Source organism: Vipera ursinii, assembly GCF_947247035.1.
Source record: "Vipera ursinii genome assembly, chromosome: 2".
NCBI lineage: Eukaryota > Metazoa > Chordata > Lepidosauria > Squamata > Viperidae > Vipera > Vipera ursinii.
In genome coordinates, this window is record NC_139513.1 from 292,261,230 (window position 1) to 292,287,515 (window position 26,286).

Here is a 26,286-nt window from a genome sequence, read left to right on the forward strand (position 1 = left end):
CAGCTCAACTCATGCAAACAGCAGGCTAGCGCACACTTGAAGTCAAGTTGAGCTGTGCACAAGCATCGGCCCATTGCTCGTATGGCCTGGTTCCTGTCTCCCCCACCCCTAGCCGTGCCACCAAGCCGCAAAGGTTGGGGACCGCTTGTCAACTGTCCAGTTGGCATTTCCAGAAAAAGAAACTCCTCAGACATGATTTTACCAAGAGTCTAATACTTTACTGAAATTTTACATTGGCGCAGAAGAAGCAAAACCAGCTCTTGATTTTCCGGCTCAGGCTTGCTTAGCTAAACAATAAATTCCCTCATCCCCACCCACCAGGTGTTCATACTGTCCAATAGTAACATTTGTTCTTATTATGGAAACAGTCCACTTCCCTGCTGAGCACCTGCATTAGTGACCTTGGCTCTCAGAAGCCTCGGTTGCCTAGAAACCACTCCTCCCAGTTCTGCATCCCATCCCACTGTAAAGCTATAAGCGAGGGTAAAAGGGCGAATCAGTCTTGACACTACTGCTGTAGTCCAATCCCCTGCTCAAGCAGAAGACATTATACCATTCTGGGCAACTGACTGTGCACTCTCTTCTTGAAAGCCTCGAGGGATGAAGCACCACAGACTGGTCACTCATGTGCTCCTCAAAGAGGAGGGGTCATTTTATTACTGCTGGCTAAGTCCTCGATTTATGACCACAACTGGGTCCAGAATTTAGTTGCTAAGCAAGTTAGTGGTTAAGGAAGCTACACCCAATGGTCAAGTGAACCATTGCGGTTGTTAAGGGAATCATGTGATCGTTAAACGAATCGGCTTCTCCCCCTTGACTTTGCTTGTTCGAAGCCAGCTGGGAAGGTTGCAAATGGGGCTCACCTGACCCTGGGATGCTCAGTTGTGGTTGTAAGTCGAGGACTACCTATACAACAATCCTGCAAGTCATGAGTAGGACCAATTTGGTTGCTGGTCAGCATCCCAGTCCAGTTCAAAATGCTGGTCATCCCACCTCCCCCCCCCCGAAGCTCTTTATGCTTGTTGAAATAATTTTACAATTTAAGTAATTTTATTCATGCACTCCCTGTGAACTTCGTTAATCATATACGTGCCTGTAGCCAGAAGACAGTATGTTAATAAATATTAATAAAGGAGAATATTTGTAGCTCAGAGTTGAAGTGTAGGGTCCTTGGTGCTCTCCGAGCTTGGTTGTTTTCTTGCAGACATTTCAGGACCCAACTAGGTAACATCATCAGTGCTAGAAGGGAGGAGGAGGAGGAATGTGGGGTCTTTGGTGCTCTCTGAAGTGGGTTGTTTTCTTGCAGACATTTCAGGACCCAACTAGGTATTTTTTATTTTATTTTTTATTTTAATTCCATTTATATCCCGCCCTTCTCCAAAGACTCAGGGCGGCTTACAAACTTAGCAGTAGCCTTCATTCTATGTATATGCCTGCTTATTAGGGCTTTCACATACCCCCCCCCCCAAGCGGCATTATTACAAAGTCAGCTTAATTGCCCCCAAGAATCTGGGTCCTCATTTTACCTACCTCGGAAGGATGGAAGGCTGAGTCAATCTTGAGCCTGGTGGGATGCGAACCTGCACTAATTGCAGGCAGCTGGTGTTACTTAAGGAGGCATTAGCCCACTGCTCCACCAAGGTAACATCATCAGTGCTAGAAGGGAGGAGGAGGAGGAGGAGGAGGAGGAGGAGTCTTTGGTGCTCTCTGAAGTGGGTTGTTTTCTTGCAGATGTTTTATGACCCAACTAGTTAACATCATCAGTCCTAGTAGTCCTAGTCTGGGTTGTGAAACATCTGCAAGAAAACAACCAAGCTCAGAGAATACCGTCTCCTCAGAAACTATATTGCAAAGACAATATAAGGTTGCAAATACTCTTCAACTAGTTTTAGCCGATAATTGACAGCCAGGCTGAAGTTGATTAAATCAAGCAAATAATAGCAAACAGGGAATATCCCTTATAATACAAACTTCCCTGAGCATATAGATGTGGCATTCCAGAATCAGCACATAGACACTTGCCAAAGAAAAGATGCACACACTCAGCAAAATAAGATAAGGCCATCCCTACTGGAACTGCATGTCCACCAAATTAAACATTACAAAGGGCATATTCGCGTACACCTCACAATGGACCATCTTTCTTATAAGTATTACCAGCCTGTATATCCAAAATTGTAGCTACTCCAAGGGCTGTTTCTATGCTCTTGAAAAACAGAACAATAGAATTGGAAAGGACCTTGGGGGTCTTCTAGTCCAATCCCCTACTCAAGCAGGAAACCCTATACCAGTGGTGGCAAACCTATGGCACGGTTGCCAGAGGAGGCACTCGGAGCTCTCTCTGTGAGCATGCGCACCTCACTCTTTGGCTAAGTTTTTGCAGGAAAAAGCCATTTCTCAAGCCCCTTCCTAGCCAAAACAAGCCTCTGGAGCAAGCACACTGTTTTTAGCTTTGAATTATATCAAATCTGACACCAGAAACAGATTAACAAATGACCTGAGTGCTGCACGTGTTGCTCTCAAACTTACAAAGTATAAGCCAAGGTTAGACAAATTATCAGCATGCATACAACAGAAAAAATCACATTAATTGTTCAAAAGCATGCCAAAGGCAAACTTTTACCTTTCAGTAAAAAGTTGTTTGAATCGAAAGCTTTGTTATTGTGTTTTTTCTTTTAAGACAAAAGATGTTAATGTATGAGTTGTTTTTTTATAAACGAAAACCTCAGTATTCAGATTAAATTGCCGTGTTGGCACTTTGCGATAAATAAGTGGGTTTTGGGTTGCAGTTTGGGCACTCGGTCTCTAAAAGTTTTGCCATCACTGCCCTATACTATTCAGGACAAATGGCTGCCCAATCTTTTCTTGAAAACCTCCAGTGGTGGAGTAACCAGAACTTCTGGAGGCAAGTCGTTCCACTGATTACCGTATTTATCGGACCATAAAACGCACTTTTCCCCCCCCCAAAAGTGGGTGGAAAAATGAGGTGCGTCTTATGGTCCGAAGGTAAGCGAAAACTCTTGTCTCCCGTTCAGTCAACGCCATCCATCAGCTCCATTGGAGAGACATGATTGAATGAAGACATGGAATTCTCCGCCCCTCCCCGCGCGCGCCCATTTTCTTTCTTTTACTTCACCGCTAAAGAAAGTTTTTGCTAAACTAAACCTCATAGGCCAAATCCCAATAATTCTCTGGTTTCGTATTGCTGGCGACTTGCCCCAGCAAAGCTGTGAGGAGTTGTCCCTGCAGGTTTCTCGGCGAAGTTTATCGGAAGTGATTTCCCATTTGCAAGAGTAATAATTGTTTGAAATTGCTTCGGCATCTTAGAAAACCTATTCAGGGAAAAGAAACTATCGGTACCTTAAATTTTGGCCGGCAGCTGAAGTGTGTTCAAAACCCTGCAAGAAAGCAGCTTCTCATCCTGGCTGGGTGGAGGAAGGGCGGCAAATACTTTTCTAATGCATCTTTTCTTCCTTTCTCCCCCCCCAGCACTTCGCCCCCCCTCCCCACACATTCCTTGCCTCTCCTCCTTCCTCGGCTCTCAACGCAGCCCTGCTGTGTATACACGTGCACAGAGACACGCAACCTAACTGGGTGGAGGGTGAGGGTGGGGAAGCCGGCATGCTGAGCTGCTGATCAGCCAATAGAAATGCAGGTTCCCGACGCGGCGAGGGCGGGGTGCGTAGAGAAAGAATTGTGAAGGTTGTTCTTGTGTGGCGGGAGAACTGGTCATTCGAGGAGAGCTGCTGGTAATTCACACGTTTGCAGGCTCCCAGTGGAAAAGAGCAGGAGGGGCGGTGGACGGATCGCGTCTGCTGCTATCTTTCCAGCTGCAACTTGTGGAGACCTGGCCTTTTTTTTTTGTATCCCCATGTATTAAGGGGTGTCCTCCATCTTGACTTTATTTTACCTCAGCTGCAGAGCCCATTGTTATACGCAAAACACAGACTACCGGTAAATTTGCTGCTACACTGGCCACCAGTCCTGTGATGTTCTCTATGAGTGCAAGTGTCTTTCTTTCTTTTTGTTTCTTTTTCTTTCTTTATTTCTTTCTTTCTTTCTCTTCTTTCTTTCTTTCTTTCTTTCTTCCTTCCTTCCTTCCACTCTCTCTCTCTTCCTTCCTTTCTTCCTTCCTTTCTCTCTTTTTTCTTCTATCCTTTCCTTCCTTCCTTCCTTTCACTCTCTCTCTCTCTTCCTTCCTTTCTTCCTTCCTTCCTTTCACTCTCTCTCTCCCTTCCTTCCTTCCCTCCTTCTCTCTCTCTCTCCCCTCCTTCCTTCCTAGTATACCGGTACTATTTGGTTCAGAATATTTTTTTTCTTGTTTTCCTGCTCTAAAAACTGGGTGCGTCTTATGGTCAGGTGCGTCTTATGGTCCGAAAAATACGGTAATTGTTCTCACTGTCAAGAAATTCCTCTTTAGTTCTAGGTTGAATCTCTCCTTGATTGGTTTCCATCCCTTGGTTTTGTGTTGCCTTCTGGTGCGTTGGGGAATAGGTTGAACCCCTCATCTTTGTGGCAACCTCTCAAACACTGGAATACGGCTATCATGTTGCTCCAGGTCCTTCTTTTCATTAAACTAGGCATACCCAATTCCCGCAACTTTTTCTTCATATGTTTTAACTCGTCCTCCAGTCATCTTTGTTGAATATACTACTTCTTCTTCAAGCAGTGACTCCGGTGTCATTCTTATGCAAATCCTGGCTCAAACCGGAGCAGGATATTCTTCTGACATGCTAGTTGGGGATTATGGAAGGGATGGATCCCTGAAGGGGATCCCAGTTGAAAAGATCTTCCACATGGCCAAGTCCCACTTGCTCTAAGTCCAGAGGGCTACCATAAGCCTCATAGCCAGGCATGTGAATCAGATGTATGACTGCGATGCAACATGTAATGCAAAAGCTGAGCTGAGCTGAGCTGGCCTTTGAAGGTTTCCAGATCTACTACCCATCGCGCCAACCTTCCAATCCTTGAGGGGCCCAAGGAAAGCAGGTGTGAACTCCACCTTTACTCTTCATCACCTGGGAAGCGGGGAAAATCCGGAGGATAGTAGGAAGTCAGAACTAAGCCAGGATTCTTCTCACAAACTACCTTCAATTTCCACTTCGTGTTTTGGTTTAACAATTTCATGGTAAGTCTGGAAGGAGGAGAAACAAAGCAAAGCATCAGAATTGGGACACTCTCAAGAACACCAATTGGCTTGCAAATCTCTGCTCATCAGCAGCTCTGCAGGGAGTTGAGGGTCAAGCTATTCTCCAAAGCACCTGAAGGCAGGACAAGAAGCAACGGAATGAAACGAATCAAGGAGAAAAACATCTTGGAACTAAGAAGTTTCCTGACAGGGAGGACAATTAATCAGTGGAACTACTTGCCTCCAGAAGTTGTGAGTGCTCCATCACTCGAGGTTTTCAAAAAGAGATTGGACAGCCATTTGTCTGGAAAGGTATAGGGCTTATTCCTGAGGAGAGGGTTAGACTAGAAGAGCTCCAAGGTCCCTTCCAACTCTGTTAGTCTGTTAGTCTGTTTCTGTTCTGTTATTCTGTCACTCTGTTGCTCATCTTCCTTCCTCTGTCCTGACCACTTTCTACAGGGGGAACGATCGAGAGCATCCTTTCATGCAGCATCACAGTCTGGTTTGGAAGCCTCACTGCTTCAGACAGGAAGGCGGTGCAGAGAGTGGTGAGGATGGCCAAAAAGATCATTGGCAGTTCCCTCCCTCCCATCCAGGACATAGCACAGAAGCGTTGTTTGAGCACGGCCCGTAAGATTATCTGGGACACTACTCATCCTCTTCGCGACCTGTTTTCCTTGTTACCTTCTAGGAGGAGACTTTGTGGTATCCGCAGCAGAACATCCAGATTCAGCCATAGTTTCATTCCGTACAGCATTAACCTTGTGAACTCTCAAGCTTCCTCCTTCCGTTATATATTCAAGATGGATAGTATTTAATATCTTATTGTTCTGTATATGTAGGGGTGTAGGTCGTATATAGTATGGTTTAGGTGTGTGTCATGTATGTGTTTGACTTTGAGAGCGGGCAACTAAATTTTATTTTTGATGTGTGCCGTTATGCCCACAGTAAAAAAAATGACAATAAAGGTTATCTTATCTATTCTGCTGAGAGATATGTCGAAAGAGGTCAGCCTTTTGAGCAAATTATGGCATAAATTCATGAGCCACATGGCCTTGTTTTGGAAGCTGATATGGGTGTTGCCCACCGGCCAGGTGGTTGGGAGACCTCTTGACAAAACATTATGTAGAGATTAAATCATCTTTATTTTTCACAGCAGCTTTTGGCAGACTGGGAAATTCAACGAATCTGGGCTGGAAGATGACAGTCAACTTAAGATGGCAAGGATGTCACCTCTGTTCCCACTCAAAGCTCAAAGGACTTTATTTTGGTCGTTGACCAAGATCCACTCAAAAAAAGAAAATAAAAAGAAAGACAAGCTAAATGTACCATTCCCAATGATAACAGAGTTGGAAGGGACCTTGGGAGCCCCTTCCAGCTCTATTATTTTTTTATAATTATTTATTATTTATCATATGGATAGCAATATTCCAATATTTGAGGGGCCGCTACAAAGACGAGGGGGGGGGTGTCAAACTATTTTCACAGGTCCCTGGACAAACTGTACACTTACGTCAACTTTTGAAGCTTGCCTTTGTATCAACTTCTGGCACAGCTGCCTGATTCCTTTATCTCCCAGGCTGTTATCGCCCAGGTTCAGCTCCAAGAGGGTCTGGCTGGTCTCCAAAACAGAGGCCAGGTTTTCACAGGCAAGGGCTGTCATGCCACAGGAGTGTAAACTGCAAGAGAAGAAAGACAAGGACACCTGTGACCCCATCATGCTTGGGAGATCAGAAAAGCCTTCCTCGCTACAGATAGTCCTTGACTTACAACAGCTCATTTAGTGACCGTTCAAAGTTACAACGGCACTGAAAACAGTGACTTAGGACCGTTTTTTTCACACTTAAGACCATTGCAACATCCACATGGTCATGTGAACAAAATACGGATGCTTGGCAACCGGTTCATACTTAGGACAATTGCAATGTCTCGGGTCATGTGATCCCCTTTTGTGACCTTTTGACAAGCAAAGTCCATGGGGAAGCAAGATTCGCTTAACCACCATGTTCCTAACTTAACAACTGCCGTGATTCGCTTAACAAATAATGCAAGAGAAGTCATCAAATCAGGCAAAATTCACTTAACAAATGTCTCACTTAGCAACAGAAATTTTGTTGTCATAAGTCGTGGACTGCCTGTTCTGGTTCTCAACCTACAAACATTTGTTTAGCGACGGTCCCAAGTTAGGATGGTGCTGAATGGATGGTGGTTAGGAGTGGCCCTCAGAGTTCCAGCCATTCCAGAAACCCAGATTGTGATCTTAGTCAAGCTATTTTCCAAAGCACCTGAAGGCAGGACAAGGAGCAACGGATGGAAACTTATCAAGGAGAGAAGCAGCCTGGAACTAAAGAGAAATATCCTGACAGAACAATTAACCAGTGGAATGGCTTGCCACCAGAAGTTGTGGTTGCTCCATCACTGGAGGTTTTCAAGAAGAGATTGGATAACCATGTTGTTTAAAATGTAAATTATCACAGCCTTTTTCTCATTTTCTTCTTGTGATAACACGGGAGCACAAATATCTGACAGTGGTTTGTTCAAAGAATTGTGGTGTAATATATAACATGAAACAACAACATTCAGGGAGCATACAGAATACAAGATAGTTATCCAGGGGTGGACAACCTTGGCTTTTTTATGACTCATGGACTTCAACTCCCAGAATTCCTGAGCCAGCTATGCTGAGGGGAAAGGGAAAGGTTTCCAAGCTGAGCCATGCTGGCTCAGGAATTCTGGGAGTTGAAGTCCACGAGTCATAAAAGAGCCAAGGTGGCCTAACTCCTGTTATATACAAACCGCTCAAGATTCCAACTGCAATTCTCCTCAGACACTGTCTCTTAAAGGGATACTACCCCCAAATACTCTGCTGACTCACTCTACTGTATATAACACTTCTGCTGGTCAGCTGCTAAATTATAATTACCTTGACAAGCCACTTGTCTGAAATGGTATAGAGCAGGGGTGTCAGACTAGCCACATCACACAATGTGTCACGACGTATCGTGATCTTTTTTCCATTGCTGATAGTGGGGTGGGCGCGGTTTCTGTATGATGAAACCGGCCCGCGGGCTGGCAGTTTGACACCCCTGGTATCGAGTTTCCTGCCTGAACAGGGGTTGGACTAGAAGACCTCCAAGGTCCCTTCCAAGTCTGTTATGAATTAAACAGTGGAAGGGCTTGCCTTCAGAAGTTGTGGGTGCTCCATCACTCGAAGCTTTCAAGAAGAGACTGGACAGTCATTTGTCTGGAATGGTATAAGATCTCCTGCTTGAGCAGTGGGTTGGAGTAGAAGACCTCCAAGGTCCCTTCCAACTCTGTTATTCTGCTGAGTGCTCTGGCAATCAGCTTGTATTTATGGCTGGTTACCAAACACACCGTGATCGCATGATCGTTTTTTTTGCCACTTTCCCCACTGCAAACAGAAAGAAGGGAATTGCTGGTGATATCTGAGGGCAAGGGTGCCTGTTTGGGTGTTTTCCTACTTCCGACTCATGCAAAGGTCTCCAAGAAGCACAACTGTGACATTCACACAACCAGCTACATGCTCTGTAGGATGGTTATTATAAGTCTAGTTGAGACAGCAGCGAAGGACCAAGGATGAAGGCATTGCCAGAGGGCGTGTGCAGGATGCAAATATTGTAAGCTGCCCAGAGTCATCTTGGACAGTGAGATGGGCAGCATATAAATTTGATTAAAAATAGTTATTTAGTTTTGCTTCTCACCTTTATTAATTTTACAAATAAGGCAGTGAGCATATGCAACATACCTTCCTCCTCCTATTTTCCCAAAGTCATCCAGCTGGCTCTTGTGCCCAAGGCAGGACTAGAACTCGCCATCTCCTGGTGGCTGGTCTAAAGTTACCCAGCTGCCTGTCATGCTTAAGGTGGGCTAGAAGTCTCAATCTCCTGCTGATTGGCCCAAAATCACCCAACCGGCTTTCATGGGTGTGGGAAGTAAGCCCCCCACAGAAGGAAATATTCAAAGGGCAGAAAAAATATATTTCCTCAAAGGATCTTAAAGAGGCAGAAAAGAATGCCCAGTTTTTCTCTTAATAGCCTCAAGTCTCCCTCCCCCAAGCAGAAACCAGCTCTGTAGAAATGCAGGTGTAAGCCATTCAGGAAGGTTGGAGCTAGAAGATTAAGAAGACAAAGACACCTAAAATCTACATACCCCACCCAAACTCTAAGACAGGACATAATAGGATTAACTCACAGAGGCCAAAGGGACACAGGTCAAAATACATGACACAGGAAATGCAAAGCCTCAAAACAGGAACAGGAAACAACTCCAAACAAAAGGCTCCAGAGGGTATAAAAACCCACTCCCTACATGTGCTCACCCCTTTTTTCTCTTTTCTGCCAGAGCCATCTTTCTGTCTGGCTCTCCTCTTCAATAAACTGCAACCTTCTTTCTAAAGCAGTCGCCATGTTGTTTATTCCCGGCTTGGACTGAACCACGTTGAAGACTTTTCCTTCAACATGGATAAGGTGGGACTAGAACTCACTGTCTCCTGGCGATTGGCCCAAAGTCAGCCAGTGACTTTGCCATTTGCTCAGGGGATCCAACCAGGAGGCAAATCTTCCCCCAACCTTTTAATCTTCTAATAAATTTCTTTTCATTTTCAGAATTAAAATTCAGGATGCTTTTTTTTCTTTTCATTTCCGTTTCTGCTCTGGAATGAACCTTTTCCTTCTGAAACAAGCTTGAGAAATTTCCTGGGAGAAGAATGTCCTGGTCACTTCCCTACTCCCTCTGCTGCTCTTGGTGGTGGCTGAAGGAGAAATTGGGGGTGGGGTGTAAACTGGCCTCCCCGTGCCCAGCTGCCAACCGGTTCCAAAAGCTGTGGGGAAAACCAGGGGCTCAGATCAGGAAATCCCTCACCCCACTTACATGAGTCTCTGCAGCCCAGAAGAGGGGTGCTTTAGCCCTTGGCACAGCAGCTTTGCTCCCCCATCACCCAGGGGGTTCGCCCCCAGATTGAGCTCCAGAAGAGAATGTCTGGATTCCAGGACCTGTGAAAGGAGCTGGCAGATGGCGGCCGTGAGGTTGCAGGAGTAGAGCCTGTAGGAGACAGAGAAAGGGGGGGGGGATTTGTACCGGGGTTATAGAATCATAGAATCCTAGGGCTTGAAGGGATCCTGGAGGTCTACTCCACCCTTTGCCCAAGTCCTTGTACCAGGGGTCTTCAAACTTGGCCCTTTCTTATTTTATTTATTTTTATTTATTTTAATTCCATTTATATCCCGCCCTTCTCCAAAGACTCAGGGCGGCTTACAAGCTTAGCCTGGCTGAGGAATTCTGGGAGTTGAAGTCCACAAGTCACAAAAGGGTCATGTTTGAAGACCCCCGCTTTATACCATCCCAGGCTGCTCACCTGAGACTTTGAAGTTGGCAGGTGGGCTGAAGAAGCCATTCACACAAGTAGGAGACCCCTGCCTCCTCCAAGGGATTCTCACCCAAGTCCAGACTGGTCAGCCTTGTGTTGGTCATTGCGATGGGTGTCAAGTCTTTGCAGGCAGTGGGGGAGAGGCCACAGTGGTTCAACCTGTGGAAATCAGGAGGCACATAAACATAATTATGGAGGAAATTGGTAGACACACAATCTGCAGGCAGAACTAGAAGCAACAGATGGAAACTAATCAAGAAGAGAAGATAGTCAGAACTAAGGATAAACTTCCTAACAGTGAGAACAGTTAACTAGCGGAATGACTTACCACTAGAACAGTGATGGCGAACCTTTTAGAGACTGAGTGCCCAAACTGCAACCCAAAGCCCATTTATGTTATCGTCGGGTGCCGGGTGGGCGTGGCCCATTGGATGGGCGTGGCCCATTGGATGGGCGTGGCCCATTGGATGGGCGTGGCTGTGGAGGTAATGGCAGACTGGGTGGGACTAAAAAGTTCAATCAATTCCAACTTTGCGAGATCTTTTTTTCCCCGCAAGAAGTTGAAATTGATTGATTGATTGACTGAACCTTTTTTTTTGCACACGGTAGCAGAGCTGAAGGCCTAGGACTAGGGCGATGGCATGCGTGCCCACAGAGAGGGCTCTGCGTGCTAGGTGTGGCACGCATGCCATAGGTTCGCCACCACAGCACTAGATGTTGTGCATGCTCAATCAATGGAGGTTTTAAAAAAGAAATTGGTCAACCATTTATCTGAAATGGTAGGGTCTCCTGCCTGAGCAGGGGGTTGGACTAGAACAGGGGTCGGCAACCTAAAAAAGGAAAAGAGCCACTGGGAACCGGTTCCATCACAAATTAAAAAAAGTGGGAGCCGCGTGCGTGTGTCCATGCACGCGCATGCGCAAAAAATGTTTTGTGCATGCGCAAAACGGTTTTTTGCGCATGCGCGGACGCACGCGGCTGCCATTTTTTTAAAAGTGAGATGGAACCGGTTCCCGGTTGCCCGACGGCGACGGCCCGTCTGCAAAGCTGCCGCTTTCGGCAGCTTTGCAGACGGGCCGCGGCAGCCTCCTCAAAGAGCGGCGCCCCTGCCCATTCCGAGAGGTGCGCGCGCACCTCTCCGAACGACCGGAGGTGCGCGCGCACCTCCCCAAACCTTTGGGGAGGTGCGCGCGTACCTCCGCGCGAACGGGCAGCGGTGCCGCTCTTTGAGGAAGCTGCCGCGGCCCGTCTGCAAAGCTGCCGCTTTCGGCAGCTTTGCAGACGGGCCGCGGCAGCTTCCTCAAAGAGCGGTGCCCCTGCCCATTCCGAGAGGTGCGCGTGCACCTCCCCAAACCTTTGGAGAGATGCGCGTGGACCTCCGCGCGAAGGGGCAGCAGTGCCGCTCTTTGAGGAAGCTGCCCATTCCGAGTGCGCGCGCACCTCCCCAAACCTTTCTGGATCTCTGAAGATTTCAAGAATCCTGGTAAAAGTTGTTGGAATCTTTGAGGTCTAAACTCATAGCCAGAGAGCTGACCTGAATTCAAAGTCTCAGCAGCTGACAGGCAAAATGATAAAGCTTCAAAGTCCAGCTTGGTCAAAAGTTGTGTTCTGAGATCCATATTGTGGATATGTTTCATTGTTCTCTGGGCAAAGACGGTGTCCTTCATTTCATAAATACAATGAGTGAGCCTTGGCTTCTTGATCCACCCACCTTAGCAATTCTGGACAAACCTTAGTGGTGGATATCTTGAAGGACCACGATTCTTGAAGGACACTCATCCTTTCCACATTGGACAAGCCGTAGAGAAAATGGATCAACATGAGGTATCTGTTGCTGTTCTTCTTATCACCAAATATCTCACTCAAGTCTTGGTAAGGTGTTCTGGTGGTCTCTTCAGTGTCCAACAAGTAGAACAAGGCAGCAAGGAACTCCTGAAAACTCAAGTGGGTGAACCTGTACAAGGTTCCCACCTGAACATCTTGGAGGAAAACTTTCTTATTTGCAGAAGGAGAGTCTGAAGTCAAGTAATCCAAGACACGTTCCTTTAGCTCTTCTTCACGGAAGACCATTGTTCCGCAGATCATCCCATCTTTTGCTAGACAGCACAGGTCTTCCAGGTGACTTTGCCTGGAAAAGGTACCCAAGAAACTCAGGAGGAGATGCAGGTGAATTTCGGTGAGTGTTGCAGTTTCTGGGATACCTTGAAGAAGTTCTGTCTGTGGGTTTTGTTGAAAAATGGAGCCAATGACCCAACAGGTTGCAGGGAGAAAGCACAGACTGAAAAGAGTTTCATTTCTTTGAACCAGTTCAAAGATCTGGTTGGCTTGTTCCATGTTTTGAAAGAAGCGATGAAAATATTCTTTCCTGTGCACAGGAGGAAAACCCAACACCTCCACCAAGAGTGGTGAGCTCAGATACTTCAACATTGAGCGTACACCCATGGGCCTTGTGGTCACCAGGAGGTGACCCTTCGGAAAGATCTTTTTCTTGAGCAGACCCATCAACAGCTTCACCACCTCTTGCTTTTGATGGGGATCCTTGTCCAGCCCATCAACTGGGACATGAGAGAGCTTCAGGTCCTCCAAACCATCATCAATGAGGAGGAGGTTGTCTTGGTTGGCCAAAACATCCTCCATGGATACCATTCCTGAAGGACAATTGTTGAGGATCATCTCCGTTGCACTCATAAACTTGGTGACACAGCGGAGCGCATCGCAAGAGATATAAAAGGCGTAATCAAACTTGGTCTGCCATAGATAATCTGATGCCCAGTCCAACATGAACTTCCACGTGGCTGTGGTTTTTCCTACCCCAGAAGGTCCAAGCAACATGTTAGGCATATGGTGCTAGCCTACAATGTTGGGTTGAAAATATATTAACCATAATGCTATGTCTTTAAGAATTAATTGGCCAATGGGTGTGTAAGTGTTCTCATGGCCATAAGAGGAAGCTAGGAATGTAGCTTCTCTCTCTCTCTGAATTCACTGATCTCTACTGTTACTATTTTTTGCTCTGCTGTTGGTTTACTACTGTTGTAACCTGAACTGTGTATTGACCTCTGGACCGGTAAGAAGACTTTGTAGTTTGGATTACTCATTGGACTGTTGCTATTGTTTATGACTTGGACTGTTTATTTTTGACTGTGCATTTTTGTTTTTACACCACCTCAAAAGTAAACTACTTTTTGTTTTTATAACTCAGTGCATTCTTGTGTGACTTTTACTGCTCTCAGTACCCTTCCTTGTCTGTGCAACTCTTTGGTAGCACAAGGAGACCTCTGCACAACAAATTCCTTATCAAAAGAGTTTTGGAGTTTTCTCCTTCAGGATCTGGATGAAATAAAATTCTCCAGATCAACGTTCGGGCCACCTTCTAGATGGGTCTTCATCTCCCAGTACTTTCTCTGCACAGCCATAATCTCATGACCTGTTTGGGGCAGATCTGGTCTCCTCTTCAGAAGAAGATCTACATAGGTCTCTTGCAAGGTCACTCTTGGATTGGGGTGTGGGCCCAGTTTAGGAAGATTTTGAAAAACCTGTTGGATGTGCCTCTTATATTTCTTCTTGCGATCTAAAGAAACACATCAAAAGAAAGCATTTGTAGTTCAGTGGCAGAAATAAAAGAGGTTCCCCTGAGGACCCAGATTGTTGGGGGCAATAAGCTGACTTTGTAATAATGCCGCTTGTGGGGTGTGTGAAAACCCTAATAAGCAGGCATATACATAGAATGAAGGCTACTGCTAAGCTTGTAAGCCGCCCTGAGTCTTCAGAGAAGGGCGGGATATAAATGGAATTAAAATAAAAAATAAATAAATAAATTTTACAACAGTTCATTTAGTGACCATTGAAGTTATAACGGCACTGGGAACAATGACTTATGACCATTTTCCACACTTTCACAACCATTGCAGCATCCCCATGGTCATGTGATCAAAATTCAGATGCTTGGCAGCTGATTCATAAGTACTGTCCCAGGGTCAGGTGATCCCCTTTTGTGACTTTCTGACAACTTTGTCACTAACATAACAACCAAAATAATTCATTTTAACAACTGTGGCAAGGAGGGTTGTAAAATGGGGCAAAACTCACTTGAGAAATGTCTCACTTAACAACAGAGGTGTTGGACTCAGTCGGCTGTAAGTCGAGGACTACCTGTACTTTCTAAGCTAAGGTCCAAATTGTTTCGACAGGGGGTGGGGAAAGGGAAAACCAGGTCAGATAATCTGGGTAGTTGGTTTGTTTAAAAGAGACTTGTAAGTCCAATCTTGGAAAAACACAGCTAGTCCTCAACTTACGACCATTTGTTTAGCGACTGTTCAAATTTACAACGGCACTGAAAAAAGTGGTTTATGGCCATTTTTCACATGACCACTGTAGCAGCCCCAGGGTTATGATGGTGTCCCGGGGTCATGTGATCCCCTTTTGCGAAGTTAATGGGGAAGCAGTGTTGGCTAGGGAATTCTGGGAGTTGAAGTTCAAACATCTTCAGGTTGCCAAGTTTGAGAAACATTGGCCCATGCTGGCTCAGAAATAAATCTATTTTTTTAATTTGTTAGCTTACCGTGGTGGCCTTTTGATGCTCGACTTTATTGCATGTGTAAGGCATCGAGAGATCCCAGATTGCATAGGATGGGAAACCAATTTTAAAAATGCTTTTTTACATGGTTGGGTCTTGGAGTTAGGATTTGCTATTTTTCAATTGCATGTACCACTGCAAGCGGGATCAACTCAAACTCACTACCTCCCACGACCTGGGAAAACAACTCTGAAGCTTATTTCCAGGGGAAAGGCTCTCCTAATCTTGAGCTTCCACAGTTTTCTGGTCCACCTCAACCCAGAAAACCCCGCAAATAAATTCTAGTCTTCAACCTACGACCACAATTGAGCGAATCACTGCAGCTGTTAAGCTAGTAACACAATTCTTTTTTTTTTTTATTGAAAAGTTTTACAATACAATTTTCCATTAAAAACCCCCATCCCCCTCCACCCTCCCCTCCCTACCTCCCCCCTCCCTCTTCCCTCCCCCCTTACCTCCCCCCTTCTCCCCTCCCTCTTCCCTCCCCTACCTCCCCCCCACCCCCCTCCCCCCCCCGGACTTCCCAGAGCTAAATACAAGGTATATATATATAAAAGCAATCATAAGCAACCATATACTAACAACCATAAATTCTAAAATCCATCACTCTCTAACTTATATAAGAACAAACAAAACTTAACATTATTAAATATATATAAAAAAGAAAATAGGAAAAGAAAAGAAAAAACACGAAAGAAGACTTATTCGAATGCTAGATAAAACTTCTTAACCCTATACTTATTCTGGATAAACTCAATCCACTTTCTCCATTCCATAATATAACGTTCTTGCGAATAATCTTTCAAATAAGCCGATATCTTCGCCATCTCTGCCAGGTCGGAAACCTTTAAAGTCCATTCTTCTATGGTCGGCAGCTCCTCTTTCTTCCAATATTGTCCTATCAAAAGTCTTGCTGCCGTAACTAAATTCAGCATCAACTTAGAGTCCACCACTGTAGCATCAACAATTATTCCCAACAAAAAAAATTGCGGACAAAACTTTATCCTCCTTTTAAAAATCTTCTGTATATTCCACCAGATTTTAATCCAAAAGGCCTTAACCTTTTTACATGTCCACCATATGTGAAAATATGTTGCATCTTCAACCCCGCACCTCCAACACTTAGGCTGATAATTCGGGTACATACTTGCAAGCTTTTTAGGATCTAAATGCCATCTATAAAACATCTTATAAAAATTCTCTCTTAAATTTTGAGCTTGAGTAAATTTCACATTCCTCACCCAAATCTTCTCCCACATGTCCATTGTAATAACTTCCTGGATATTTTGGGCCCATTTTATCATACAGTCCTTAACAAGCTCTGTTTCTGAATCAATCTCTATCAATGCAAGATATATCCGTTTAATGTGTGCAGGTCCCTGATTTCTAATTTGCTTTATCAAATTTTCATCAATCGTTGCAAATCCAATTTTCTGGTCTTCTTTCCACCTGGCCCGTAACTGAGTATATTGAAACCATGTTTGAACAACCTTCTCTTCTCGCAAGAAGCTATATGATTTCAAGCACCAAACATTCCTTTCCAGGGTTATGATGGTGTCCCGGGGTCATGTGATCCCCTTTTGCGAAGTTAATGGGAAAGCAGTGTTGGCTAGGGAATTCTGGGAGTTGAAGTTCAAACATCTTCAGGTTGCCAAGTTTGAGAAACATTGGCCCATGCTGGCTCAGAAATAAATCTATTTTTTTAATTTGTTAGCTTACCGTGGTGGCCTTTTGATGCTCGACTTTATTGCATGTGTAAGGCATCGAGAGATCCCAGATTGCATAGGATGGGAAACCAATTTTAAAAATGCTTTTTTACATGGTTGGGTCTTGGAGTTAGGATTTGCTATTTTTCAATTGCATGTACCACTGCAAGCGGGATCAACTCAAACTCACTACCTCCCACGACCTGGGAAAACAACTCTGAAGCTTATTTCCAGGGGAAAGGCTCTCCTAATCTTGAGCTTCCACAGTTTTCTGGTCCACCTCAACCCAGAAAACCCCGCAAATAAATTCTAGTCTTCAACCTACGACCACAATTGAGCGAATCACTGCAGCTGTTAAGCTAGTAACACAATTCTTAAGTGAATCTGGCTTCCCCATTCTTTGCTGGTCAGATGGGGGTCACATGACCCCGGGACACCGCAGCCGTCATAAGTACGAGTCAGTCGCCAAGCGTCTGAATTTTGATCACATGACCCCCGGGACACCGCAGCCATCATAAGTACGAGTCAGTCGCCAAGCGTCTGTATTTTGATCCCGTGAGCACGGGGATGCTGCAACGGTCATAAGCGTGAAACTGGTCATAAGTCACTTTCTTCAGTGCTGTTGTGACTGAATGGTCACTAAACGAATGATTGTTACGTCAGGGACTAGCTATATTTCCAGTACAACTGCACAGACTTTCTACTAAGCTGCTCCAGCAGATCTCACAAAAGACACATACAGAAAGACACACACACACACACACAGAGTGGCACTTGTGGCATCCACCAAGGATAGTTCAGCCCCTCCCCCATCGCACGACAACCATATGGGGTACATTTGAGCGCTATCAGGGTAGGAAATGATGGGAGCCAGGACTCTTGCTTTGCCCGCCTCATCCAGAATGCAACCTGTAACTTTAAGGAAACAAAAGAGGTGTGTGTTGTGTCTGTAGACTAATTAATTGGGCCTTCCTAGAAGCGGGAAACTCTGAGTGCAATTATTGGCTGATGCAATTTAGGCGGGAGTTTCCGGGCTGGGGATTGGCCACTGTTTGAATGTAGCAGACTATATAAAGGGGAGTTAAACGGTTAATTGCCAGTTGACTTATGCGTGTGTTAATAAACGTTCTTGCATTAAACCTCACGGTGTGGATCGTCTATTCGAACCTAACAATTGGCGACGAAGGTGGGATAGACGGCGGATCAGTGAAGGAACGGCGAAATCAGCTGTGCGCAAGGCGGGAAGATTTGAACGCAGTCAACCAAAGTACGACGCTGCCGAATAAATCTAATAATGGCACAAGTCGGCTCGCTGAAAGAGTTTGATCCGCGATTTCCAGAAGACTGGGAAGAATATGTTGGCCAGGTTGAAGGGTTCCTGTTAGTAAACGGCATTACGGACGACAGAAAGAAAGCCGCGGCTCTTTTGACCATTAGCGGTACGCCTGTGTATCGGATTGCCGTTGGCCTGTGTCAACCGCTGCCGGTGTCCAGCGTCTCGTATGCAGACTTATTGGCAAAATTGAAGGTTCACTTCACGCCAAAAAGGTCTGAATTATTTTGGAGACGGATTTTTTGAAAAAAGGAATCAAAGACCTGGCGAATCGATTACACAGTTCGTGGCAGCGGTGAGAGAGGCGGCTTTGAGGTGCAAATATGACAACCTCGAAATCAGGATCCGAGATTGAGTGGTGCTCGGCTTGCGGGACGAGAATCTACAAAATCGAATCATCGCTAAGCCCACGGGAGATCTGCAGGAAGTCCTCGATGAGTTATTGACTTATGAATCAACGGGAACGCGAGACCCCCCCCAAAACAGCATGGGCTCTGCAGCCGAAATCAATCTTGAAAGCCATGTGGACAGCGGGGAGGTGGACCAGCAATGGGAGGCCGACATAGCTGAGATCTCCAGACGACTCGGTAAAATGGCAGCCAGACCACAGCGCACCGAAGTACCAGACCAGGCCCGAAGACAACAGCCACAAGCAGCACAAAGATTACCACGGGACAGCCAGCCCAGACCGAGAGACTTGGACACTAGATGTGGTAGCTGTGGGGGTAACCACCCCAGATCAACTTGCAGATTCCGCACAGCAAAATGCAGATCGTGTGGAAAGACCGGCCACATCCAGGCCATTTGCTGCAACCGGACGCGAGACAACCGAATCCACGAAATGGACGTCTGGGCCGAAGGTAACGTAACCCCCTGGGATCGTGGCATAGAGACCCCTAGACCTAGGGCACGACAATCCAACCGCGGGGTGGGGGCGAGAGTCAACCACATAGTACAACAAAAAATAAATCACATACTGAGGCCTAAATTAAAAATTGTAGTTCAATTGCAAGGAATACCCTGCAAAATGGAGGTAGATTCAGGGGCCTCAGTATCAATAATTTCATGCGAAACCTTGAAGTACATTGAACGGAAAAGTGGTCACAAAATTCCACTTAAACCGACCGGAATCCAGTTAGCCGATTTCCAAAAATCCCCCATAAACATTAAGGGAAAAATCACCATTAGGGTTATTTATAAGGGGTTCAATGGGTCATTGGACCTGTTAGTGACCGAGGGCCAAAGAACTAGTTTAGTAGGCCTTAATTGGTTCCCTGCTTTAGGAATTTGGGTAGGGGGAATAAATACAATTCAAAGTAAGACCCTCAAATCTGTTTGCGACGAATTCGCAGACGTATTTGATGGATCTTTAGGTAAATATAAAGCCCCCCCCCATCAATTTTAATTTGGACCCCGCAGTAAAGCCTATTAGATTGAAGGCCCGGAGGGTGCCTTTTGCCCTTAAACAAAAAATCGAGGCCGAGCTTGATAAGCTTGTAGGCCAAGGCGTGCTAGAACCAGTCGAGGGAGGCCTGTGGGAGACACCAATCGTCACACCCCTTAAACCTAATGGGCATGTGAGGATTTGTGCCAATTATAAAGCCACTCTAAATTTAGGAATGAAAAACACGCTTACCCGGTCCCAACAGTGAAGCAGGTCCTCGCGACGATCCAGGACGGCGCCATCTTTGCCAAGCTCGACTTGGCGCAGGCGTATTTACAGCTTACCGTGTCTAAGGAAGCCGCCGAGGCCCAAACGATTGTTACCCACAAGGGGGCGTTTTGAGTTCACAGGCTTCAATTTGGAATTGCAGCAGCTCCAGGCATCTTTCAGGAGGTGATGGAGAGGACCTTAAAGGGCATACCTGGTGTATGCCCTTACTTTGATGATGTCCTGATTGCTGGAAAAACTGAAGAAATCTTAGCTGACCGGTTGGAACAGGTATTGGGGAAATTTAGAGCTGCAGGACTTAAATTAAAAAGGGAAAAATGTTTTACTGGAGTTAAATCAACAGAATTTTTGGGGTTTACAATTGATGAGAAGGGCATTCACCCAACAACTGAAAAAATTAAAGCAATTAAATTGGCACCTGAACCAAAGAACAAGGCTGAATTACAAGCCTTTTTAGGATTAGTTAATTTTTATCATACATTTTTACCACATAAAGCTGCTATTGCTGAACCATTACATAGGCTTTTAGACAAGAAAACTCCTTGGCAATGGCAGGAAAAACATAGAATCAGTTTTCAAACGTTAAAGGACATTTTGTCTAGCCATTCCACTGTTACACACTTTATTGAAAATAAGCCAATTTATTTAGCGTGTGATGCTTCACCTTATGGTGTTGGGGCTGTCATCAGCCATATGGATGACAAGGGTCAACAAAAGCCAATTGCATATTATTCTAGAACGCTTACAAAAGCTGAAAGAAATTATGCCCAAATTGACAGGGAAGCCTTAGCAATAGTGGCAGGTGTAAAAAAGTTCCATGATTACCTTTATGGTAGGAACTTTACCATTTACACTGACCATAAACCCTTATTGGGATTGTTTACTACTGATAAGCAGACACCTCAGATCATGTCCCCTAGGATGCTTAGGTGGTCTATATTCCTGTCAGCATACTCGTTCTCCCTAAAACATAGACCAGGCAAGGAAATGGGCCATGCAGATGCTTTAAGCAGATTGCCCCTAACTGACACTGAGGGGGATCCTGCTCCAGCGGGCCAGATTTTGTCATTACACGAAATACCTGAGTGCCCATTAACTGCAAAGGACATTGCAGTGGCCACTAAGAAAGATCTAATACTTAACAGAATTGCAGCATGGGTTCAGGGGGGATGGCCCAATAAAAATCCAGACCCTAAATTCACACCTTATTTTAGGAGAAAAGATGAATTATCATCTCATTTGGGATGCTTGTTGTGGGGCAGCCGAGTGGTGATCCCTGAGACTCATAGAAAGTCAGTATTAGCTGAATTACACGAAGGTCACCCGGGTATTGTACACATGAAGGCTCTAGCTAGAAGCCATTTGTGGTGGCCTGGGTTTGCAAGAAAGCAAAATGGCTGTCTGAGGAAGCTTTGCAAATAGCTGAGGAAAGGAGGAAAGCAAAAGGCAAGGGAGAAAAACATAGATATGCCCAATTGAATGCAGAATTCCAGAGAATAGCTAGAAGAGATAAGAATGCCTTCTTAAATGAACAGTGCAAAGAAATAGAAGAAAACAATAGAATAGGGAGGACCAGAGATCTTTTCAAGAAAATTGGAGAGATGAAGGGAACATTCCATGCAAAAATGGGCATGATAAAGGACCAAAATGGCAGGGACCTAACAGAGGCAGAAGAGATTAAGAAGAGGTGGCAAAATTACACAGAAGAACTATACAAGAATGAGCTTAACGTCCCTGATAATCACAATGAGGTGGTCACTGACCTCGAGCCAGACATCCTAGAATGTGAAGTGAAGTGGGCCTTAGAAAAGCTGAGCAACAACAAAGCTAGTGGAGGTGACAGTATTCCAGCTGAGCTATTCAAAATCTTAAAAGACAGTGCAGTAAAAGTGCTACACTCAATTTGCCAGCAAATTTGGAAAACTCAACAGTGGCCACAGGATTGGAAAAGATCAGTTTACATTCCAATTCCAAAGAAAGGCAGTGCCAAAGAATGTTCAAACTATCGCACCATTGCACTCATTTCTCATGCTAGTAAAGTCATGCTTAAAATCCTACAAGCTAGACTTCAGCAGTATGTGGATCGAGAACTACCAGAAGTACAGGCAGGATTTCGAAGAGGCAGAGGAACTAGAGATCAAATTGCTAACATACGCTGGATCATGGAGAAAGCTAGGGAGTTCCAGAAAAACATCTACTTCTGCTTCATTGACTATGCTAAAGCCTTTGATTGTGTGGATCATAACAAACTGTGCAAGTTCTTAAAGAGATGGGAGTACCAGACCATCTTATTTGTCTCTTGAGAAACCTATATGCGGGTCAAGAAGCAACAGTGAGAACTGGACACGGAACCACTGATTGGTTCAAAATTGGGAAAGGAGTCCGGCAAGGCTGTATACTGTCGCCCTGCCTATTTAACTTATATGCAGAGCACATCATGAGAAAGGCAGGGCTAGATGAATCAAAAATTGGAATTAAGATTGCTGGAAGAAATATCAACAACCTAAGATACGCAGATGATACCACTCTAATGGCAGAAAGTGAAGAAGAACTAAAGAGCCTCTTGTTGCGGGTGAAGAAGGAGAGTGCAAAAGTTGGGTTGAAACTTAACATTAAGAAAACCAAGATCATGGCATCTGGCCCTCTCAATTCCTGGCAAATAGATGGGGAAGAAATGGAGGTAGTGACAGATTTTGTTTTCCTGGGCTCCAAGATCACTGCAGATGGGGACTGTAGCCAAGAAATTAAAAGACGCTTGCTCCTGGGGAGGAAAGCCATGGCAAATCTAGACAGCACACTAAAAAGCAGAGACATCACCCTGTCGACAAAAGTGCGTATAGTCAAGGCTATGGTCTTCCCAGTTGCAATGTATGGCAGTGAAAGTTGGACCATAAGAAAGGCTGAGCACCAAAGAATTGAGGCCTTTGAACTGTGGTGCTGGAGAAGACTCCTGCGAGTCCCTTGGACTGCAAGGCGATCAAACCGGTCAGTCCTAGAAGAGATCAACCCTGACTGCTCTTTAGAAGGCCAGATCCTGAAGTTAAAACTCAAATACTTTGGCCACCTAATGAGAAAGAAGGACTCACTGGAGAAGAGCCTAATGCTGGGAAAGATCGAGGGCAATAGAAGAAGGGGACGACAGAGAATGAGGTGGCTGGATGGAGTCACTGAAGCAGTAGGCGTGAGCTTAAATGGACTCCAGAAGATGGTGGAAGACAGGAAGGCCTGGAGGAACGTTGTCAATAGGGTCGCGATGAGTCGGACACGACTTCGCAGCTAACAACAACGGGTTAGACACAGCAATTGAAGAGTGCGTAGCTGGGTGTTATCTACGTCAACGATCTAGGCCGGAACAGGCTCACACAACAACTCACAAGTGGGAGGCGGCTAGGAATCCATGGTCACGCATTCATATTTACTTTGCAGGGCCATTTCAAGGCCTAACATTCCTAGTTGTGGTGGACAGCTTTTTCCGGTGGTTGGAGGTTGTGCCTGTCAAATCTATGTCTTCAGCTAAAACAATTCAGGATTTAAGGGGCCTCTTTGCCACCCACGGGTTACCTGACGTGATTGTCTCTGACAATGGGCCCCAATTCACCTCTGCTGAATTTCAGGATTTCCTCAAGGCCAATTGGATTAGGCACACGACTTCGGCACCCTTTCACCCGTCCACCAATGGCTTGGCTGAACGCAACGTCCGAACAACAAAAGACGCTCTGAAACGAATCATCCGCGGCAACTGGCAACAGAGATTGGCACAATTCCTTCTGTCACAGCATACTACACCGTGCACAGCTACAGGAAAGAGCCCGGCTGAAATGAGGTGGGGAAGAAGATTAACAACAAAGCTGGACAGACTTCACCCTGATAGACTACCCACAGAAGCTGAGGCGGCTATACCAACCCGGTCTCTCAACATTGGGGACTTAGTTTGGGCCAGAAACTATGGTCCGGGAGACAAATGGGTACCGGGAGCGGTCATTGATGTCACGGGGCCATTATCTTACACTATTGAGGGGGAAGGGAATAGAGTAATTAAGAGACATATCGACCAATTAAGGAAAAGGGCCCCAGAAATTGTGCAAAATGATGTGGGTCAATACACACAGGCTCAGGATGTCACATTCAATCCTGACCACACTAGCTCAACAACTAATGGGTACGGAGAGGTAGGAGTAGAAACGCAAACCAGGCTACCAAACACTGTGCCTCAGCAGGGAAACGATGATTGGGAGTTGTTTCCAGTGGGTAGCTCAAGTGTAGCTCATAGAGGTCCAGTACAACAACAACAAACTCAACAACAACAACAAAACACTAACATTGTGTCATCAGAGACCATGGCCCAAACACCTGGGTCAATTGCCAATGGCCAGACAGCAAATGAGACTGTTGCCAACAAGAGTAATAGATACCCTGCCAGAGTTCAAAAGCCACCATTATATTTAAAAGACTATGTTAATAAATAACATTAGTGGGGGGGAAGGGGTGCTGTGTCTGTAGACTAATTAATTGGGCCTTCCTAGAAGCGGGAAACTCTGAGTGCAATTATTGGCTGATGCAATTTAGGCGGGAGTTTCCGGGCTGGGGATTGGCCACTGTTTGAATGTAGCAGACTATATAAAGGGGAGTTAAACGGTTAATTGCCAGTTGACTTATGCGTGTGTTAATAAACGTTCTTGCATTAAACCTCAGGTGTGGATGTCTATTCGAACCTAACAGTGTGTGTGTGTGTGTGTGTGTGTGTGTGTGTGTGAGAGAGAGAGAGAGAGAGATGTAGGAGGTTTGCTTGTGGACTAGTAACTTCAAAAGGAGTTCTAGAAAAGCCTAAAGCCTCAAAAGGCCCCTTTGCCATCTCTGTGATACCTGCAAGTCTTCTACATGTGTGAAGTACTGCCAGGGGACTCCTTCTAGGATGCGATTTGGGGCAGAATTTCCGAAATGTTCCCGGGGCAGGCGGGGCCCCTTGGCGCCGGGATCAGAAGGGCTGTGCCACCCCTACCTCGCTTCCTTCTCCCAGCCTCAGGCCAGCGAGGGATGGGAGACCACGAGGAAATCCCAGCTGGAAGCATTGTGGAAGAAGCCGCTGACCCCCTCCCCTCTCCAAAGGGTCCCGAGGAAACAACCCGGGTTGGGGGGGGGGGGGTGTCCCGAAATCCCAGAGTGGATCTAGGCGCAAAGAGGAACCGCCCCCCCTTTTCTTCCTTCCTTCCTTTTTTTTAACAGCTGAGAAACTTGGCACAACTTTGAGCCCCGATTCGCTTTCCGGCCCGAAGCGAAGCGTCCCGGCCCGGCTCGACCTTGCAGGAGGGACACCCCGAGGTCCAGAAGTCGTGCCCCGCCAGGGCACCGGGACCCTCCCGCAGTCGCGACTGCAATGCGAGCCCCACTCCACGCCGAGGCTTCCCAGCCAGCACCTTTCCCCCCTCCCCCGCCCCCGGGAAGGGGCCGAGCGAGCCTCCAGCAGCAGGGATAGTCTATCTGCGAGGCTCCCCCCCCCGGGAAAGACCGCCGCTTCGGGGCTCGGCAGCTGCGGGTTCCGGCCGAGAAAGGGCCCGATCCTCCGCCCCGCGCCCTCTGCACTGGCTCAGAGGCACGCTCGCCACTCTCCGCGTCCCAGCCCCGCCTACTTACGGGAGCCACCGGCCGCCGACTCGGGAAGCCGCCGCCGCCGCCGCCTCGGCTCGCCTGGCCAGGCTGGGCCGGGTCTGGGGCGCCGCCGCTGATCCCCGCCCCTGCGTGCCATTGGCTGCGGGCGGGCCCGGGGAGCGCTGATTGGCCGCCCGCGCCGGCTCCCCCTCTCTGCACGTGAGCCGCCGCTGGTCGTGTGAACGCGCCTGGGAAGCAGCCCCGCGCCGGGGATGCGATCGCAGGCCAGCCTTCCGACCCAGGCCGGCCCGAGCCGGAGGATGCGTAGCGTAGCGGTGTCCGCTTCGCTGCTCGTGTCCCCCGGGAGCTGGCTTTGCAGGGCAGGGTGTTTTGGAGCATGTGCAGAGCTCTGGTGGGCCCGGAGGAGGAGGGAGGGGGTGGAGGAGGAGAACTATGGGTGCTCTCTGAGCTGGGTTGCAGACGTTTCATGGCCCCACTAGGTAACATCATCAAGGTCAGAAGGGAGTGGGGTTTGCTGAGGAGGAGGAGGAAGAGGAGAAGAGGAGGAGGAAGAGGAAGAGGGGTGGAGGAGGAGAAGAAGAGATGGAGCATCCAGGACTCTTGGCCCATTTGCCTGCGAAGGGGCCCAGCTGTGGAACATGGGTTGCCTTTGCCTAGCCCTGCAAAGAGGCCACTTGGCCCTGGAGGTCCCCCTTGAGCGAAGCCCCCCCCCCCGCGGAACCCGCTCAGCCCTCTGGGGATCCCCTGTAAGGCCGAGCGGCCATCTTGACTTCTTTGACCACAGGAGGGAGGGGAAGGGCGTGCCTTGGGACAAGGGACAAAGTTGGCTGGAGCAGGAAGGCCCGGTTGGGTCGAGCAAGCCAGTTCTGAAAGAGGCT

The 26,286-nt window shown here is 46.7% G+C and overlaps 2 protein-coding genes and 1 long non-coding RNA gene across 3 annotated transcripts in view; 1 reads left to right on the top strand and 2 right to left on the bottom strand.

Moving 5' to 3' along the window:
* Positions 1 to 26,286, top strand: part of LOC310635662 (ribonuclease inhibitor-like) — an 80,012-nt gene that overhangs the window by 48,602 nt on the left and 5,124 nt on the right.
* On the bottom strand, positions 4,123 to 25,498 carry LOC310635699 (NACHT, LRR and PYD domains-containing protein 3-like). The gene is given in 8 exon segments (XM_083354924.1): positions 4,123 to 5,134; positions 6,642 to 6,659; positions 6,661 to 6,807; positions 10,019 to 10,189; positions 10,503 to 10,673; positions 11,955 to 12,197; positions 12,199 to 14,085; positions 25,433 to 25,498. Coding segments are annotated over 7 exon segments (2,037 nt in total). The 5' UTR covers positions 13,356 to 14,085; positions 25,433 to 25,498; the 3' UTR covers positions 4,123 to 5,004.
* Positions 4,123 to 26,286, bottom strand: part of LOC310635708 — a 172,240-nt gene continuing 150,076 nt past the window's right edge. Inside the window, exon 2 of the long non-coding RNA XR_014491486.1 lies at positions 4,123 to 4,254. This is a non-coding gene — a long non-coding RNA (uncharacterized lncRNA). The remainder of the gene's footprint in view (positions 4,255 to 26,286) is intronic.